Source organism: Anomaloglossus baeobatrachus, chromosome 6 (assembly GCF_048569485.1).
Source record: "Anomaloglossus baeobatrachus isolate aAnoBae1 chromosome 6, aAnoBae1.hap1, whole genome shotgun sequence".
Lineage (NCBI taxonomy): Eukaryota > Metazoa > Chordata > Amphibia > Anura > Aromobatidae > Anomaloglossus > Anomaloglossus baeobatrachus.
In genome coordinates, this window is record NC_134358.1 from 289,638,211 (window position 1) to 289,659,138 (window position 20,928).

At 48.4% G+C, this 20,928-nt stretch overlaps 1 protein-coding gene across 1 annotated transcript in view; it reads left to right on the forward strand.

Moving 5' to 3' along the window:
- The first annotated feature begins 14,646 nt into the window (after nt 1-14,646).
- FBXL7 (F-box and leucine rich repeat protein 7) overlaps nt 14,647-20,928 on the forward strand; it is a 362,238-nt gene continuing 355,956 nt past the window's right edge. The window contains exon 1 of the mRNA XM_075314874.1: nt 14,647-14,899. Within this exon, the coding sequence (XP_075170989.1) occupies nt 14,866-14,899 (34 nt within the window). The 5' untranslated portion in view covers nt 14,647-14,865. The remainder of the gene's footprint in view (nt 14,900-20,928) is intronic.

A 20,928-nucleotide genomic window follows, 5' to 3' on the forward strand; every position in this document is an offset into this window, starting at 1 on the left:
CTACAAGGCAGCAATATGGGCACATTACTATATGGGCACATTAGCACAGGTGACAATATGGGCCCATTACTGCAAGGGGGAAATATGGGCACCTTACTACAGGGGACAATATGGGCACATTACTATAAGGGGACAATATGGGAACATTACTACAAGGGGCAATATGGGCACATTACCACAGGTGATAATTTGGGCACATTACTACAAGGGGACAATATGGGCACATTACTGTAGGGGACAAAATGGGCACATTACCACAGGGGACAATATGGGCACATTACTACAACGGGACAATATAGGCACATTACTACAAGGGAGCAATATGGGCACATTACTTCAAGGGGGTAATATGGACACATTACCACAGGGATAATATGGGCACATTACCACAAAAGGACAATATGGGCATATTACCACAGGGGACAATATGGGCACATTACTATAATGGGACAATATGGGCACATTACTACAAGGGGACAATATAGGCACATTGCTACAAGGGGCAATATGGGTACAGTACCATAGGGAGCAATATGGGCACATAACCACAGGGGACAATATGGGCACATTACTACAAGGGGCAATATGGGCACAATACCACAGGGGACAATATGGGCACATTACTACAAGGGGCAATATGGGCACATTACCACAGGGGATAATATGAGCACATTACTACAAGGGGCAATATGGGCACATTACCACAGGGGATAATATGAGCACATTACTACAAGGGAGCAATATGGGCACATTACTACAAGGGGGCAATATGGGCACATTACTGCAAGGACAATATGGGCACATTACTAAAAGTAGACAATATGGGCACATTACTGCAAGGGCCAATATGGGCACATTACCACAGGGGATAATATAGGCACATTACTACAAGGGGACAATATGGGCAAATTACTACAAGGGGCAATAGGGGCACATTACCACAGTGGACAATATGGGCCCATTACCACAGGGGATAATATGGGCACATTACTACAAGGGACAATATGGGCACATTACTGCAAGGGGCAATATGGGCAAATTACTACAAGGGAGCAATATGGGCACATTACTAGAAGGGGGCAATATGGGCACATTACTAAAAAGGGGGAATATGTGCACATTACCACAAGGACAATATGGGCACATTACTAAAAGGGGACAATATGGGCACATTACTACAAGATGACAATGTGGTCACATTACTACAAGGGGCAATATGAGCACATTACTACAGGGAACAATATGAGCCCATTACCACAGGGGAAAATATTGGCACATTACCACAGGGGACAATATGGGCATATTACCAAAGGGGACAATATGGCATGTTACCACAGGACGCAATATGGGCATATTATCACAGGGAGCAATATGGGCACATTACTACAAGGGGACAATATGAGCATATTACTACAAGGCAGCAATATGGGCACATTACTATATGGGCACATTAGCACATGGGACAATATGGGCCCATTACTACAAGGGGGAAATATGGGCACCCTACTACAGAGAAAAATATGGGCACATTACTACAAGGTGACAGTATAGGCAAATTACTACAAGGGGCAATATGGGTACAGTACCATAGGGAGCAATATGGGCACATTACCACAGGGGACAATATGGGCACATTACTACAAGGGGCAATATGGACACATTACCACAGAGGATAATTTGGGCACATTACTACAAGGGGACAATATGGGCACATTACTGTAAGGGACAAAATGGGCACATTACTATAGGGGACAATATGGGCACATTACTACAAGGGGACAATATAGGCACATTACTACAAGAGAGCAATATGGGCACATTACTTCAAGGGGGTAATATGGGCACATTACCACAGGGACAATATGGGAACATTACCACAAAACGACAATATGGGCATATTACCACAGGGGACAATATGGGCACATTACTACAATGGGACAATATGGGCACATTACTACAATGGGACAATGTGGGCACATTACTACAAGGGGCAATATGGGCACATTACCAAGGGGGACAATATGGGCACAATACCACAGGGGACAATATGGGCACATTACTACAAGGGACAATATGGGCACATTACCACAGGGGACAATATGGGCATATTACCAAAGGGGACAATATGGCATGTTACCACAGGACGCAATATGGGCATATTATCACAGGGATTAATATGGGCACATTACTACAAGGTGACAATATGAGCATATTACTACAAGGCAGCAATATGGGCACATTACTATATGGACACATTAGCACATGAGACAATATGGGCCCATTACTACAAGGGGGAAATATGGGCACCTTACTACAGGGGAAAATATGGGCACATTATTACAAGGGGACAATATGGGCACATTACTACAAGGGGCAATATGGGTACAGTACCATAGGGAGCAATATGGGCACATTACCACAGAGGACAATATGGGCACATTACTACAAGGGGCAATATAGGCACATTACCACAGGGGATAATTTGGGCACATTACTACAAGGGGACAATATGGGCACATTACTGTAGGGGACAAAATGGGCACATTACCACAGGGGACAATATGGAAACATTACTACAAGGGGACAATATGGGCACATTACTACAAGGGAGCAACATAGGCACATTACTTCAAGGGGGTAATATGGGCACATTACTATAATGGGACAATATGGGCACATTACTACAAGGGGACAATGTGGGCACATTACTACAAGGGGCAATATGGGCACATTACCACAGGGGACAATAAGGGCACAATACCACAGGGGACAATATGGGCACATTACCACAGGGGATAATATGAGCATATTACTACAAGGGAGCAATATGGGCACTTTAATACAAGAGAACTATATGGGCACATTACCGCAAGGACAATATGGGCACATTACTAAAAGGGGACAATATGGGCACATTACTACAAGGGAGCAATATGGGCACATTACTAAAAGGGGGCAATATGGGCACATTACCACAGGGACATTATGGGCACATTACTACAATGGGACAATATAGGCACATTACTACAAGGGGACAATGTGGGTAAATTAAGACAGGGGCAATATGGGCACATTACCACAGTGCACAATATGGGCATATTACCACAGGGGATAATATGGGCATATTAGTACAGGGGACAATATGGGCATATTCCTACAAGGGGCAATATGGGCACATTACCACAGGGGATAATATGGACACATTACTACAAGGGAGCAATATGGGCACATTACTACAAGGGGGGAATATGGGCACATTACTACAAGGGGGATATGGACACATTACCACAAGGACAATATGGGCACATTACTAAAAGGGGACAATATGGGCACATTACTACAAGGGGCAATATGGGCACATTACTACAGGGAACAATCTGAGCACATTACCACAGCGGACAATAAGGGCACATTACTACAAGGGCCAATATGGGCACATTACCACAAGGGATAATATGGGCACATTACTACAAGGGGACAATATGGGCACATTACTACAGGGGACAATAAGTGCACATTACTACAAGGGGACAATATGGGCATATTACTACAAGGCAGCAATATGGGCCCATTACTATATGGGCATATTAGCACAAGGGACAATATGGGCCCATTACTACAAGGGGGAAATATGGGCACTTTACTGCAGGGGACAATATGGGCACATTACTACAAGGGGACAATATGAGGACATTACTACAAGGGGTAATATGGGCACATTACCACAGGGGGCAATATGGGCACATTACCACAGGGGATAATTTGAGCACATTACTACAAGGGGACAATATGGGCACATTACTGCAGAGGACAATATGGGCACATTACCACAGGGGACAATATGGTTACATTACTACAGGGGACAATATGGGCACATCACTACAAGGGAGCAATATGGGCACATTACTTCAAGGTGGCAATATGGGCACATTACCACAGGGACAATATGGGCACATTCCTACAAGAGGGCAATATCGGCATATTACCACAGGGGACAATATGGGCACATTACTACAATGGAACAATATGGGCACATTACTACAAGGGGACAATGTGGGCACATTACTACAAGGGGCAATATAGGCACATTACCACAGGGGACAATATGGGCACATTACTACAAGGGGCAATATGGGCACATTACCACAGGGGATAATATGGGCACATTACTACAAGAGAGCAATATGGGCACATTACTACAAGTGGGGAATATGGGCACATTATCACAAGGACAATATGGGCACATTACTACAAGGGGGAAATATGTGCACATTACAACAGGGGACAATATGGGCACATTACTACAAGGGAGCGATGTGGGCACATTACTACAAGGGGACAATATGGGCACATTAGTATATGGGCACATTACCACAGGGGACAATATGGGCCCATTACTACAAGGGGGAAATATGACCACCTTAATACAGGGGACAATATGGGCACATTACTACAAGGGGCAATATGGGCACATTACCACAGTGGACAATATGTGCACATTACCACAGGGGATAATTTGGGCACATTACATTACTGCAAGGGGACAATATGGGCACATTACTGCAGGGGACAATATGGGCACATTACCACAGGCGACAACATGGTCACATTACTACAGGGGACAATATAGGCACATTACAACAGGAGACAATAAGGGCACATTACTACAAGGGAGCAATATGGGCACATTACTTCAAGGGAGCAATATGGGCACATTACCACAGGGACAATATGGGCACATTACTACAAGAGGACAATATGGGCATATTACCACAGGGAACAATATGGGCACATTACTACAACGGGAGAATATGGGCACATTACTACAAGGGGACTATGTGGGCACATTACTACAAGGGGCAATACGGGCACATTACCACAGGGGACAATATGGGCACATTATTACAGGGGACAATATGGGCACATTACTACAAGGGGCAATATGGGTCCATTACTAAAAGGGGACAATAAGGTCACATTACTACAATGGAGCAATATGGGCACATTACTACAAGAGGGCAATATGGGCACATTACCACAGGGACAATATGGGCACATTACTACAAGGGGACAATATGGGCATATTACCACAGGGACAATATGGGCACATTACTACAATGGAACAATATGGGCACATTACTACAAGGGGACAATGTGGGCACATTACTATAAGGGGACAATATGGGAACATTACCACAGGGGACAATATGGGAACATTACTACAGGATGGGGAGAATGATAGGGCACATTACTACATGATGGGGAGAAAGATGGAGAACATTACTACAGAATGGGGACAAAGATGTGGACATTACTACAGGATGGAGACAAGGATGGGCACATTACTAAAAGATGAGGACCAGGATAGAAATATTACTACAAATATTAGCCAAAATTACTACATTGTGGTAACTGTTAAAGAATATTACTTACAAGAAGGGGATAAAATGTAAAAACAAAGATTTAAAAGAAAGAATGAATTTTTTTCCCACTAAAAATACTTTTTTATATATAAACTCAAATAAAAAATTACATATTTGTTATAATAAATGAGTGAAAAATGTTCAAAAAAACGTGATCCAAAGGTGTATAGAAAAAAATATATGATCACTAAAAATGGCACTGGGTCCAGCAAAGAATGCGGCCCCCCCAAATAATTTTTTTTCTATGTGCAGCCCTTATACTCAGCCGAGTTTGAGACGCCTGGTCTAGGGGACACTTAAGTTGCATTTTCTTCATTACCTTTGATTCACATTCAATTTATACATCTTATAAAGATGGGTCCTTAACCCCTTCAGCCCCCAGCCTGTTTTCACCTTAAAGACCCGGACATTTTTTACATTTCTGACCAGTGTCACTTTGACAGGTTATAATTCTGGAACGCTTCAACGGATCCTGGCGATTCTGAGATTGTTTTTTCGTGACATATTGTACTTCATGTCAATGGTAAATTTAGGCCGATATTTTTTGCGTTTATGTGTGAAAAGTTTGGAAATTTGGCGAACATTTTGAAAATTTCGCAATTTTCAAAATTTGAAATTTTATGCCCATAAATCTGTGAGATATGTCACACAAAATAGTTACTATGTAACATTTCCCACTTGTCTACTTTACACCAGCGCAATTTTCGAAACAAATTTGTTTTCCGTTAGGAAGTTAGAAGGGTTCAAAGTTCATCAGCAATTTTTCATTTTTCCAACAAAATTTACAAAAAAAATTTTTTAGGTACCACATCACATTTGCAGTGACTTTGAGAGGCCTAGGTGACAGAAAATACCCAAAAGTGACCCCATTCTAAAATCTGCACCCCTCACACTGCTCAAAACCACATCCAAGAAGTTTATTAACCCTTTAGGAGCTTTACAGCAACCAAAGCAATGTGGAAGGAAAAAATGAAAATTTTACTTTTTTACACAAAAATGTTACTTTAGCCATAAAATTTAGCATTTTCACAAGGGTATCAGGAAAAATGCACCATAAAATTAATTGTGCAATTTCTCCTGAGTACACCGATATCTCATATGTGGGGGAAATCAATTGTTTTGGTGCACGGCAAGGCTCGGAAGAGAAGGAGCATCATTTGAATTTTTGAAAGCAAAATTGTCTGGAATAATTAGCAGATGTGATGTTGCGTTTGGAGACCCCCTGAGGTTCCTAAACAATGGAGCTCCCCCACAAGTGACCCCATTTTGGAAACTAGACCCCTCATGGAATTTATCTAGATGTTTATTGAGCACTTTGAACCTCTGGGGGCTTCACAAAAGTTAATAACTTTGAGCAATGAAAATAAAAAAAAAAAATTACCACGAAATTGTTACTTCAACCAGGTAGCTTTTTTTTTCACAAGGGTATCAGGAAAAATTGCAACATAAAATATATTGTGCATTTTCTCCTGAGTACACAGATACCTCATATGTGGTGGAAATCAAATGTTTGGGCGCACAGCAGGGCTCGGAAGGCAAGGTGCGACAATTGACTTTTCAAACGCAAAATTGTCTGGAATCGTTAGTGGATGCCATGTTGTGTTTGGAGACCCCCTGAGGTGCCTAAACAATGGAGCTCCCCCACAAGTGACCCCATTTTGGAAACTAGACCCCTCATTGAATTTATCTAGATGTTTACTGAACACTTTGAACCCCTGGAGGCTTCACAAAAGTTAAGAACGTTCAGCCGTGAAAATATATATATATTTTTTTTACCATGAAATTGTTATTTTAACCAGGTAGCTTTTTTTTCCACAAGGGTATCAGGAAAAAATGCACCATACAATGTATTGTGCAATTTCTCCTGAGTACACAGATACCTCATATGTGGTGGAAAGTAATTGTCTGGGCACACAGCGGGGCTCAGAAGAGAAGGAGCGCCATTTCACAGCAAAATTGGTTGGAATTATTAGCGTACGCCATGTTGCGTTTGGAGACCCCCTGAGGTGCCTAAACAATGGAGCTCCCCCACAAGTGACCTCATTTTGGAAACTAAACCCCCATGGCATAAATCTACATGGGTAATGAGCACTTTGAACCCTCACGTGCTTCATACATTGAGGCATAAAAACAAAAAAGTACTTTTTTTTTCCACAAAATGTTATTTTAGGCTCCATTTTTTAATTTGTACAGGGGTAACAGGATAAAGTGGACCGCAAAATTTGTTGGGCAATTTGTTCTGAGTACGCTGATACCTCATATATGGCAGAAAAACACTGTTTGGGCGCACGGCAGAGCTCCAGAGGGAAGGAGCGTCATTTGACTTTTTAAATGGAAAATTAGCTGGAATCGTTAGCCGCACCATGTCGCGTTTGGAGATCCCCTGATGTGCCCAAACAGTGGAGCTCCCCCACATGTGACCCCATGTTGGAAACTAGACCCCCCCCAATACAAAGAAATATTAGTTTGGCATAATAAAAAATACAGACGTCAGTAAAAAAAAAAAAAAATATATGCACCTGCAACTGACACTAAGGCAAGTGCCACACGTGAGAGCAATGCACAAATCTCGCATCGCATCACCCGACACAGCCGCACACTCCTGTCTGGAAGAGAGCGACCAAGCCGGATGATGCGGTGTGAGACTCGAGCATCGCTCTCATGTGTGGCACTGGGCTGACCCTTACAATATTCAGTAAAAAATACTGTAGTTGATGATTACTACAGTATAATTTTACTGGCCGTAAACTAAGTTTATTTGTATTTCTTTCTTAGTTTACAGAAAAAAAAATTAGGACGAACGCACAGATGTACTGCAAAAAGGGGGGGGACTAGGTGGGATGGAAAAAAGATGGATGGAGGATAGAAGAGGGTGCAACGGATGCAGGAGCGGCGGAGGAAGGGTGTGGGGGCACGGCGGAGGATGGGTGAGGGGGCACGGCGGATGGAGGAGTGGTGGAGGATGGGTGAGGGCACAACGGATGCAGGAGTGGCGGAGGAAGGGGGGGCGAGGGGAAGGGTGGAAGGGGAGTGGGAGGTGAGATTGGGGATAGCTACCTTACAGAATGGATCTAGGCAGCAGGATTGCAGCAGATCCGGGAGGGGGGGGGGAGGGGGCAGAGGATTAAGGGGATGAGAGAGAGCAGGCAGCAGATCAGGGAGGGGGCAGAGGCTGATGGGGGAGTGAGGTGGCAGATGCAAGGGCGCGGAGGCTGATTGGGGAGTGAGGTGGCAGATGCAGGGGCGCAGAGGCTGATTGGGGAGTGAGGTGGCAGATGCAGGGGCGCAGAGGCTGATTGGGGAGTGAGGTGGCAGATGCAGGGGCGCAGAGGCTGATGGGGGAGTGAGGTGGCAGATGCAGGGGCGCAGAGGCTGATGGGGGAGTGAGGTGGCAGATGCAGGGGCGCAGCGGCAGATGGGGAGAGAACTGTGGCTGATTGGGAGAGTGCGGCGGCAGATGGGGAGAGTGCGGCGGCAGATGCAGGGGCAGTGGAGCAGCTGATGGGGAGAGTGCGGCGGCTGACGCAGGGGCGGTGGAGCGGCAGATGCAGGGGCGGTGGAGCGGCAGATGCTGGGGCGGTGGCGCGGCAGATGGGGCGAGAGCAGTGACTGATGGGGAGAGGGGAGCGGCAGATGCTGGGGCGGTGGAGCGGCAGATGGGGCGAGAGCAGTGACTGATGGGGAGAGGGGAGCGGCAGATGCTGGGGCGGTCGAGCAGCAGATGGGGCGAGAGCAGTGACTGATGGGGAGAGGGGAGCGGCAGATGCTGGGGCGGTGGAGCGGCAGATGCTGGGGCGGTGGAGCGGCAGATGGGGCGAGAGCAGTGACTGATGGGGAGAGGGGAGCGGCAGATGCTGGGGCGGTGGAGCGGCAGATGGGGCGAGAGCAGTGACTGATGGGGAGAGGGGAGCGGCAGATGCTGGGGCGGTGGAGCGGCAGATGGGGCGAGAGCAGTGACTGATGGGGAGAGGGGAGCGGCAGATGCTGGGGCGGTGGAGCGGCAGATGGGGCGAGAGCAGTGACTGATGGGGAGAGGGGAGCGGCAGATGCTGGGGCGGTGGAGCAGCAGATGGGGCGAGAGCAGTGACTGATGGGGAAAGGGGAGCGGCAGATGCTGGGGCGGTGGAGCAGCAGATGGGGCAAGAGCAGTGACTGATGGGGAGAGGGGAGCGGCAGATGCTGGGGCGGTGGAGCGGCAGATGGGGCGAAAGCAGTGACTGATGGGGAGAGGGGAGCGGCAGATGCTGGGGCGGTGGAGCGGCAGATGGGGCGACAGCAGTGACTGATGGGGAGAGGGGAGAGGCAGATGCTGGGGCGGTGGAGCAGCAGATGGGGCGAGAGCAGTGACTGATGGGGAGAGGGGAGCGGCAGATGCTGGGGCGGTGGAGCGGCTGATGGGGAGAGTGCAGCGGCCGCCGTGACGCTCTCCTCCCGCTGCGCCACCCCCTGCATCTGACACCGCTTGCTCTTACTGCTGAGTAGCGGCGTCACATGCAGGGGGAGAGTAGCGGCGTCAGATGCAGGGGCGCAGTGGGAGAGCAGGGGCGAAGCACATGGAGCAGGGCAGCGGTGGATCGGGGGCTGTGACTCACAGATGGGCGCCTGCAGGGATCGCTCTCCTCAGATTCCACGGAGGGAGAAGCTAAGGAGAGCGATCTCCTACAGCGAGCTCACCCGGTTCCAGAGGCACGGTGCTGCTTGGAGAAATCGGTCACAAGGCCGATCTCTCCAATCAGAGCTGGGGGCGGGTGCAGTAAAGCTCACTGAGCTCCAGCCAATGGCCAGTGCTGCAGCTGCACTGACATAGCTGGATCTCAATGCTTCAGCCATTTTCAATGGCTGAAACATAACACTGGCTGTGATTGGCTGACGAACGCCGTTCAGCCAATCACAGCCTCCGTAGGTCCGGGAAGGAGACACCACCCCTCCTGAGGTCAGGTACAAGTCCTCTCCTTCCCGAATCTACAGTTTTTTAAAACCGATCGCGGTGCACGGTCCTCCGGGGCCACGATTTCGCCATGACGGATCTAGCCGTCATGGGTCTTTAAGTACCAGGGCACCATGACGGCTAGATCCGTCAAAGGTTGTGAAGGGGTTAATATATACCAGGGTTGGTGCTGAGTACCTCATATCAATACCATCCATCTCTTGGGTTGTTCCATTCTTTTGAGACTGGTTTTAAATAATTAATGCATAAAAGTTTCAGTACTTTGAAGCTAATTATTTTTGCAACTATAAAGATGCAGAATATTTCGTTTTGCCAATTTTCTGATATTTATTTAGAGCAAGAGTGTCAAACTCAAGTCCCACAGGCCAAATCCAGCCCACTGCATCATTTTATGTGGTCCCCATACAGTCTTCATTATACAAGATTTCTCTTCACCTCCTCTTTAATGTCCCTTTGATGTCAGGTGCACGGCTGGTAATTTATCGCCTGCGCTTTCTACCCACCATCTCTCTTCTGCACTGAGAAAAGACGGCGGGAGAATGTCTATATTTATAACTCAAAAAGCTCTGACAGATTCCCTTTAAAGAGCAGTGTGTAGGTGTGCGATGGAACTCAAAATCTAAAATGTCACGCGCCCCTTGTGGTTGCACCCCGTACGCTACTACATACAGGCTTCATTTTATGTCTAGGCAGCCAGTGATTAGTAATGGGGGCTGACCCAATAAAAGAAGCAGGTGCCATTTTTTTAAATCGTGGGGATGGAGTCAGCAGATAGTTAACATAGGGGGTATCATAAACACATTAAGCAAGTTCCATCTTTGAACCTTAGCTCTACAACCCAAGGACAGCACTCTTAGCCTTACTAAACAGAGACAGAACTCTTAGCCCCATAAGCACAGACAGCGCTCTTAGCCCTACTATCCAGGGACAGCTTTCATATACACCTATTACCCAGGGACAGCTGTCGTATAACTCTACTAACCAGGGATAGCTCTCTTATAGCCCTACTACCCAGGGACAGCTCTCTTATAGTCCCACTACCTAAGGACAGCCGTGGTATAGCTCTCATACCCATGGAAAGCTGTCGTATAGCCCCAGTTCCCAGGGACAGCTCTTAGGCTATGTTCACACTGGGTGTTTTTCAGTGTTTTTTAGCTATAGATTTGCCTTTGTTTTATGCAAATCCATGCTAACAAAACACTGCTTTTTACAATCCTAGCAAAGTCTAGGAGATTTCTGAAATTTCATGCACATACACACAAACGCGTCAGGATTTTTTCCCGACGGTTTTGTGAACCACCTCCGGTTTTGCTGCATTATGAAAAGAATGAACATATCAATTTTTTTCAGCGCTTTTGCTATGGTTTCACCCTAGTAGCAGGTGGACTCACAGATACCCTGGATCAGCGGGTCTAACCGGATTAATAAAAAACCCGGTTAGGCCCGGAATTGATCAAGGGTATCTGGCCGGCACTTAAATGGTGGTGGGAATAGGGGGATTGGAGCAGGCGCACTATATTTCCCGAATCACCGTCACAGCTGTACGCTCCGCGTCTCCTTCACTTCTCCGCTCATTACATATTCACTGCTTTCATCTGTGATTGGTTGCAGTCAGACACGCCCCCAGCATATGACTGCAACCAATCACAGACCTGGTCTGCAGATCTAGCGTAGAGAATGAGTGAGCCGCCCGTTCAGCGGTGACCTCACTCAGGCTATTTGAGGTCACATGTATCGCCAGCTGTGACCAGGAATCACCTGAGAGAAGTGAGCTGATCAAGCGACTCATTCATTCTCTGGAGCTCACACAGTGGGCAGTCCAGTTCTATGGCGCTCACTGTGATCTTCAGATGTAGCAGAGCTGAATCATCGTGGGACCTCGTGTGGATTACGTCGGACCTGCAGGTGTGATTATGGGGTTAATAAAGTGGGGTTGATGGGGATGTCTCATAGACGTCTGCCATTACCAATCTAGGGCTTAGTCGCTGCTATGAGCTGCGATTAACCCCTTATTACCCCGATTGCCATCACACCAGGGTAATTCGGGAAGAGTCGGGTAAAGTGCTGGGATTGTTGCATCTAATAAATGCAACAATCCTGGGTGGCTGCATGCTGATATTTTTAGGCTGGCTCTCTCCAGCCTGAGAATACCAGCCCCCAGCTGGCTCTATCTTGGCTGGTATCAAAATTGGGGGGGAACGAAAATAAATTAAACAATTAAAAAACAGCATGCAGTTCCTTTTATTTTGATACCCAGACAAGATAAAGCACACAGCTTGGGGCTGCAGCCTGTAGCTGTAGGCTTTATCTGTGCTGGTTATCATAATATGGGGGGACCCTACGTCATTTTTTTAATTTATTTATTGATTTATTAATTTTTTACTGTACAATAGACCCACAGACTCCAGTGGGGGGTGGAAGAAGTGAATATGCAGGTGGCTAATGAGCGGCACTGGAAGTAGGGGAATGATCCTAGAATGTATGGACTCCTATGGAAGGAGCCCATACACTCTAGCATCTACCGGAGACTGGTAAGTATAGCGCACTTGCTTTACTTTTTTTTTTTCTTTCTACCTTTTTTTTTACTACCCGAATGCTGGATCCAGGTCAATACCAGCTCAGCCCAGCACTCGGGTACTCATGAACCCTTGCTGGTCTTGACATCACAGAAAAAACGCCACAAAAAGCGCACCAAAACTACACTAGGGGAAAGAGACAGATGGGCAAAGAGACAGACGGGCAAAGAGACAGACGGGCAAAGAGACAGACGGGGAAAGAGACAGACGGGGAAAGAGACAGACGGGGAAAGAGACAGACGGGGAAAGAGACAGATGGGGAAAGAAACAGTCCTGGAAAGAGACAGCCCTGGAAAGAGACAGACAGTCAAAGAGACAGATCTGGAAAGAGACAGACCTGGAAAAAGACAGACGGGGAAAGAGACAGACGAGGAAAGAGACAGCCGTGGAAAGAGACAGCCGGTCAAAGAGACAGACCTGGAAAGAGACAGACCTGGAAAAAGACAGACGGGGAAAGAGACAGACGCGCAAAGAGACAGACGCGCAAAGAGAGAGACAGGCAAAGAGACAGACGGGCAAAGATCCAGAAGGGCATAGAGACAGATGGGCAAAAACACAGAAGGGGAAAGAGACAGAAGGGGAAAGAGAAAGAAGGGGAAAGAGAAAGAAGGGGAAAGAGACAGAAGGGGAAAGAGACAGACAGGGGAAAGAGACAGACAGGGGAAAGAGACAGACGGGGAAAGAGAGAGACAGATAGACACACACATAGAGACAGACACAGAGATAGAGACAAATACAAATACAGAGAGATAGAAACAGATAGAGACATAGACACAGACAGACAAGGAAAGAGACAGACAGACAGAGAGACAGACAGACAGCAACACATATACAGAGACTGGGAGAGAGACAGTTACTATCCCGGGCAACGCCCGGGTACTACACCTAGTGTAACTATATATACCTTACACAGAGAGCATTTATAAAAGTAGGTGATACAGCAGTAATTAGGCTTCCATCATTGGAGCCGAGTTGGCATTTTTTGATTGGTCACCCTAAGATGATAGAAAACTGAAGGCTCTATAGACTAAACAGATGGTGTAATAGACTAGCTACTAACAATGCAATAATAATACAACAATAAAAGCGCAATTTTTTCTATAACACTACATGAAAAGTGTCATAAGTTATTACAACCTCTTCTGCATCTTGAAAATTAGAGACAATCAGCAAATGTAAGCATCGGTTTTCACCATCACAGAATCGGTTTCGTTCAGCTGTTTGAGTCTCTGAACCAATTTGGCTGTATAACAGTGTAATCCATCTATCTATGGCATATTTATCTATCTTGTCTCCCTCTTTCTCTATCCTCCATGTGTAACCCAGCTTTTCCAGGGGCAGAGCGGCCTGACCACAGACGGGTGCTGAGCTGTGTATTTGGCAGTGCTGACTCCTAGGTATTTCGGTCATAGCTGACTTGCAGCCATGATGTGGGCTGTATGTGTGAATATGTGTAGACTTGGCCGGCTTCCAGGCTATAAAGATGCCGGGTGTTTCCCTCTCCCCTCCCCAGGCTCAGAGCACATAGCCGGCCATACCCCAGAGACCCTCGTCCTCTCCTCCCCGTATAACTGGTGTGTGCCGGGCAGAGCTCCTGAGGTACAGCGGGGTGAGGTAATATGGACGCCTGACGTGCGGCTGGGAGGAGAGGAGGGAGGACTGCTGCCTGCCGGTCCTCCCACATTTCTCCACAGGGGATGGATGCTGGGACCGTGCAGCGACTGCTCTGGAGGGAGAGCTGCCGGCATCACTGAGGGCAGGACAGCAACAAGTATCACTGAGCGTCGTCCTGACTGGATTACTGGAATGGCCGGGGTCTGCTGAGGGCTGGAGCAGCTTTGTATTGTCATCGCCTATGGAGTGCGCTGCCCGATGGAAATGCTGAATGTCTGTAGGATGAGAGCATGAAGTCTACAGGATGGGAGCGAACAATGGCAAGTACGGCAGTGAGGGTGAGTGAGTGCTCCCTGGAGCTGGGGACGGGCTGGGGTTATAAGGCAGTGAGGGTGAGTGCTCCACAGAGCTGAGGATGAGCTGAGGCTCTATGACAGTGAGGGTGAGTGAGTGCTCCCCGGAGCTGAGGATGGGCTGGGGTTCTAAGGCAGTGAGGGTGAGTGCTCCACAGAGCTAAGGATGAGCTGAGGCTCAATGGCAGTGAGGGTGAGTGCTCCACAGAGCTGAGGATGAGCTGAGGCTCAATGGCAGTGAGGGTGAGTGCTCCACAGAGCTGAGGATGAGCTGAGGCTCAATGGCAGTGAGGGTGAGTGCTCCACAGAGCTGAGGATGAGCTGAGGCTCAATGGCAGTGAGGGTGAGTGCTCCACAGAGCTGAGGATGAGCTGAGGCTCAATGGCAGTGAGGGTGAGTGCTCCACAGAGCTGAGGATGAGCTGAGGCTCAATGGCAGTGATGGTGAGTGCTCCACAGAGCTGAGGATGAGCTGAGGCTCTATGACAGTGAGGGTGAGTGAGTGGTCCCCGGAGCTGAGGACGGGCTGGGGTTATAAGGCAGTGAGGGTGAGTGCTCCACAGAGCTGCGGATGAGCTGAGGCTCTATGACAGTGAGGGTGAGTGAGTGCTCCCTGGAGCTGGGGACGGGCTGGGGTTATAAGGCAGTGAGGGTGTGTGCTCCACAGAGCTGAGGATGAGCTGAGGCTCTATGACAGTGAGGGTGAGTGAGTGCTCCCCGGAGCTGAGGATGGGCTGGGGTTCTAAGGCAGTGAGGGTGAGTGCTCCACAGAGCTAAGGATGAGCTGAGGCTCAATGGCAGTGAGGGTGAGTAAATGCTCAATGGAGATGAGGACGGGCTGGGGTTCTATGGCAGTGAGGGTGAGTGAGTGCTCCACAGAGCTTAGGATGAGCTGGGGCTCTATGGGAGTGAGGGTGAGTGCTCCCCTGTGCTGAGGATGAGCAAAGGCTCAATGGCAGTGAAGGTGAGTGAGTGCTCCTTCGTAGCTGAGGACAGGCTGGGGTTCTAAGGAAGTGAAGGTGAGTGAGTGCTCCCCAGAACTGAGGGTGAGCTGGGGTCTATAGTAATGAGGGTGAGTGAATGCTCCCTGGAGCTGAGGATGGACAGGAGCTCTATGGCAGTGCGGGTAAGTGAGTGCTTCCCTGAGGGGCTCTGCTGCAGTGAGGGTGAGTGAGTGTTCTCCAGAGCTGAGGGCGGGCGGGGGCTCTTCCTCTCTGTACTATTGTTCTGTAGGGAATGGACTGTACAAAGTTCAGCCATTGTTAGGGCTCCAGGAAGTGCAGTCGCTGTTAGAGGGGTCACTCAGTCCTGACAGACCTGTCACCCTGCAGCTGCCGGAGTGACTGACAGTGAGCTGGCTGCCTCCTGTCACCCTGTGAAGGTGCCTGGTGACAGATCTAATTACCGAGGAGCCCCCAGAGCAATGATATGTGAGCTCCCTCCAAAATCCCTCCTGTACACAGTACTACCATAGCTGGAGAAACTCTCCCTTTCTCCATAGTAGGTACTGGCTGGTGGCTGCAGTTATCCTCCTTCAGCCCCCCATTAACAAGCAGATTATATCTATTAGTAGAGGAGGCACTCCTGAAAGAGAACAAAGGGGGCCAAGAAAACCGAGGATGTGCATCCATCAGACACTGAGTTACTAAGTTACAAGTTTATTACCTTGTACTGTATATATCAGAAAAGTTTAGTTGTGTGATGTAAAAGGAAAGGAAATCTGTGGGGTGACAGGCAATCTGCGGAGTAACAGGAGGACAGGGAATCTGAATCTGGGGATGATAGGGACAGAGAATATTGAAGGGGAAACAGAAGGACAGGGAATCTGGGGAATGACAGAGAATCATGTGTGTGGGGGTAATGGGTAAGGGCACAGGAATCTAGGTGATGGCAGTGACAGGGAATCTAAGGGATGACAGGAAATCTAGGTGATGGTAGTGACAGGACATCTGAGGGATGACAGGGAATCTAGGTGATGGCAGTGACAGGGAATCTGAGGGATGACAGGGAAACTAGGTGATGGCAGTGACAGGACATCTAAGGGATGACAGGGAATCTAGGTGATGGCAGTGACAGGGAATCTGAGGGATGACAGGGAAACTAGGTGATGGCAGTGACAGGACATCTAAGGGATGACAGGGAATCTAGGTGATGGTAGTGACAGGACATCTGAGGGATGACAGGGAATCTAGGTGATGGCAGTGACAGGGAATCTGAGGGATGACAGGGAAACTAGGTGATGGCAGTGACAGGACATCTAAGGGATGACAGGGAATCTAGGTGATGGCAGTGACAGGGCATCTAAGGGATGACAGGAAATCTAGGTGATTGCAGTGACAGGACATCTGAGGGATGACAGGGAATCTAGGTCATGGGTCCCCAATTCCAGTCCTCAAGGGCCGCCAACAGTGCATGTTTTCAGGATTTCCTTAGTATTGCACAGGTGATAATTTAATCACCTGCACAGTTGCTGATTCCAACACCCATGCAATGCTAAGGAAATCCTGAAAACATGCACTGTTGGCGGCCCTCGAGGACTGGAGTTGGGGAACCCTGATCTAGGTGATGGCAGTGACAGGGAATCTGAGGGATGACAGGGAATCTAGGTGATGGCAGTGACAGGGAATCTGAGGGATGACAGGGAATCTAGGTGATGGCAGTGACAGGGAATCTGAGGGATGACAGGGAATCTAGGTGATGGCAGTGACAGGGAATCTGAGGGATGACAGGGAATCTAGGTGATGACAGTGACAGGACATCTAAGGGATGACAGGGAATCTAGGTGATGGCAGTGACAGGGAATCTGAGGGATGACAGGGAATCTAGGTGATGGCAGTGATAGGGAATCTGAGGGATGACAGGGAATCTAGGTGATGACAGTGACAGGACATCTAAGGGATGACAGGGAATCTAGGTGATGGCAGTGACAGGGAATCTGAGGGATGACAGGGAATCTAGGTGATGGCAGTGACAGGACATCTAAGGGATGACAGGAAATCTAGGTGATGGCAGTGACAGGGAATCTGAGGGATGACAGGGAATCTAGGTGATGGCAGTGACAGGGAATCTGAGGGATGACAGGGAATCTAGGTGATGGCAGTGACAGGACATCTAAGGGATGACAGGGAATCTAGGTTATGGCAGTGACAGGATTTCTAAGGGTTGACAGGAAATCTAGGTGATGGCAGTGACAGGGAATCTGAGGGATGACAGGGAATCTAGGTGATGGCAGTGACAGGGAATCTGAGGGATGACAGGGAATCTAGGTGATGGCAGTGACAGGGAATCTGAGGGATGACAGGGAATTTAGGTGATGACAGTGACAGGGAATCTGAGGGATGACAGGGAATCTAATCTAGGTGATGGCAGTGACAGGGAATCTGAGGGATGACAGGGAATCTAGGTGATGACAGTGACAGGACATCTAAGGGATGACAGGGAATCTAGGTGATGGCAGTGACAGGGAATCTGAGGGATGACAGGGAATCTAGGTGATGGCAGTGATAGGGAATCTGAGGGATGACAGGGAATCTAGGTGATGACAGTGACAGGACATCTAAGGGATGACAGGGAATCTAGGTGATGGCAGTGACAGGGAATCTGAGGGATGACAGGGAGTCTAGGTGATGACAGTGACAGGATTTCTAAGGGTTGACAGGAAATCTAGGTGATGGCAGTGACAGGGAATCTGAGGGATGACAGGGAATCTAGGTGATGACAGTGACAGGACATCTAAGGGATGACAGGGAATCTAGGTGATGGCAGTGACAGGGAATCTGAGGGATGACAGGGAATCTAGGTGATGGCAGTGACAGGATTTCTAAGGGTTGACAGGAAATCTAGGTGATGGCAGTGACAGGGAATCTGAGGGATGACAGGGAATCTAGGTGATGGCAGTGACAGGGAATCTGAGGGATGACAGGGAATCTAGGTGATGGCAGTGACAGGGAATCTGAGGGATGACAGGGAATCTAGGTGATGGCAGTGACAGGGAATCTGAGGGATGACAGGGAATCTAGGTGATGACAGTGACAGGACATCTAAGGGATGACAGGGAATCTAGGTGATGGCAGTGACAGGGAATCTGAGGGATGACAGGGAATCTAGGTGATGGCAGTGATAGGGAATCTGAGGGATGACAGGGAATCTAGGTGATGACAGTGACAGGACATCTAAGGGATGACAGGGAATCTAGGTGATGGCAGTGACAGGGAATCTGAGGGATGACAGGGAATCTAGGTGATGGCAGTGACAGGACATCTAAGGGATGACAGGAAATCTAGGTGATGGCAGTGACAGGGAATCTGAGGGATGACAGGGAATCTAGGTGATGGCAGTGACAGGGAATCTGAGGGATGACAGGGAATCTAGGTGATGGCAGTGACAGGACATCTAAGGGATGACAGGGAATCTAGGTTATGGCAGTGACAGGATTTCTAAGGGTTGACAGGAAATCTAGGTGATGGCAGTGACAGGGAATCTGAGGGATGACAGGGAATCTAGGTGATGGCAGTGACAGGGAATCTGAGGGATGACAGGGAATCTAGGTGATGGCAGTGACAGGGAATCTGAGGGATGACAGGGAATTTAGGTGATGACAGTGACAGGGAATCTGAGGGATGACAGGGAATCTAATCTAGGTGATGGCAGTGACAGGGAATCTGAGGGATGACAGGGAATCTAGGTGATGACAGTGACAGGACATCTAAGGGATGACAGGGAATCTAGGTGATGGCAGTGACAGGGAATCTGAGGGATGACAGGGAATCTAGGTGATGGCAGTGATAGGGAATCTGAGGGATGACAGGGGATCTAGGTGATGACAGTGACAGGACATCTAAGGGATGACAGGGAATCTAGGTGATGGCAGTGACAGGGAATCTGAGGGATGACAGGGAATCTAGGTGATGACAGTGACAGGATTTCTAAGGGTTGACAGGAAATCTAGGTGATGGCAGTGACAGGGAATCTGAGGGATGACAGGGAATCTAGGTGATGACAGTGACAGGACATCTAAGGGATGACAGGGAATCTAGGTGATGGCAGTGACAGGGAATCTGAGGGATGACAGGGAATCTAGGTGATGGCAGTGACAGGATTTCTAAGGGTTGACAGGAAATCTAGGTGATGGCAGTGACAGGGAATCTGAGGGATGACAGGGAATCTAGGTGATGGCAGTGACAGGGAATCTGAGGGATGACAGGGAATTTAGGTGATGACAGTGACAGAGCATCTAAAGGATGACAGAGAATCTAATCTAGGTGATGGCAGTGACAGGGAATCTCAGGGATGACAGAGACTCTAGGTGATGACTGTGACAGGAAAGTTGCAAGATGACAGGGAATAGTATGTGTGTGGGGGACAAGGAATCTAGGTGACAGGGAATCATCTGTGTTTGGGGTTAGGGTGGATAGGGAATCTAGTTGATGACAGCGACAGGTCATGTGAGGGATCACAGCAATTCTAGGTGATGACACTGACAGGGCATCTGAGGGATGACAGGGAATTAAGGTGATGGCAGTGACAAAGTGTGTGAGGGATGACAGGGACTCTAGGTAATGACAGAGAAACGTATGTATGGGGGGGGCAGGGAATCTAGGTGATGATAGAAGTGTGTGTGTGCAGGAGACAGCGAGTCTAGGTGATGGCAGTGACAGGGCAACTGAGGGATGACAGGTAATCTTGGTGATGACAGTGACAGGGAATCTGAGGGCAGAACGATCTAAATCGTTTAAAATCACTCCTGGTCTCTCTATCTCTCTCGGTCGGTCTCTCCCTACACCCCCACTCTCATACTCACCGATCACCGGCGCGGCGCTGCACGGCGTTCACACTGCTCTGGCGGCTTCTCCTGCTTTTGAAAATGCCGGCCTCTCATTTTTCCATCTCGTATTCCCTGCTTCCCCTGTCCACCGGCGCCTATGATTTGTTGCAGTCAGACCCGCCCCCACGAAGAGTGACAGCTGTCTCACTGCAACCAGAGCCGCCGGTGGGCGAGTCTATGTAGTGCAGTAC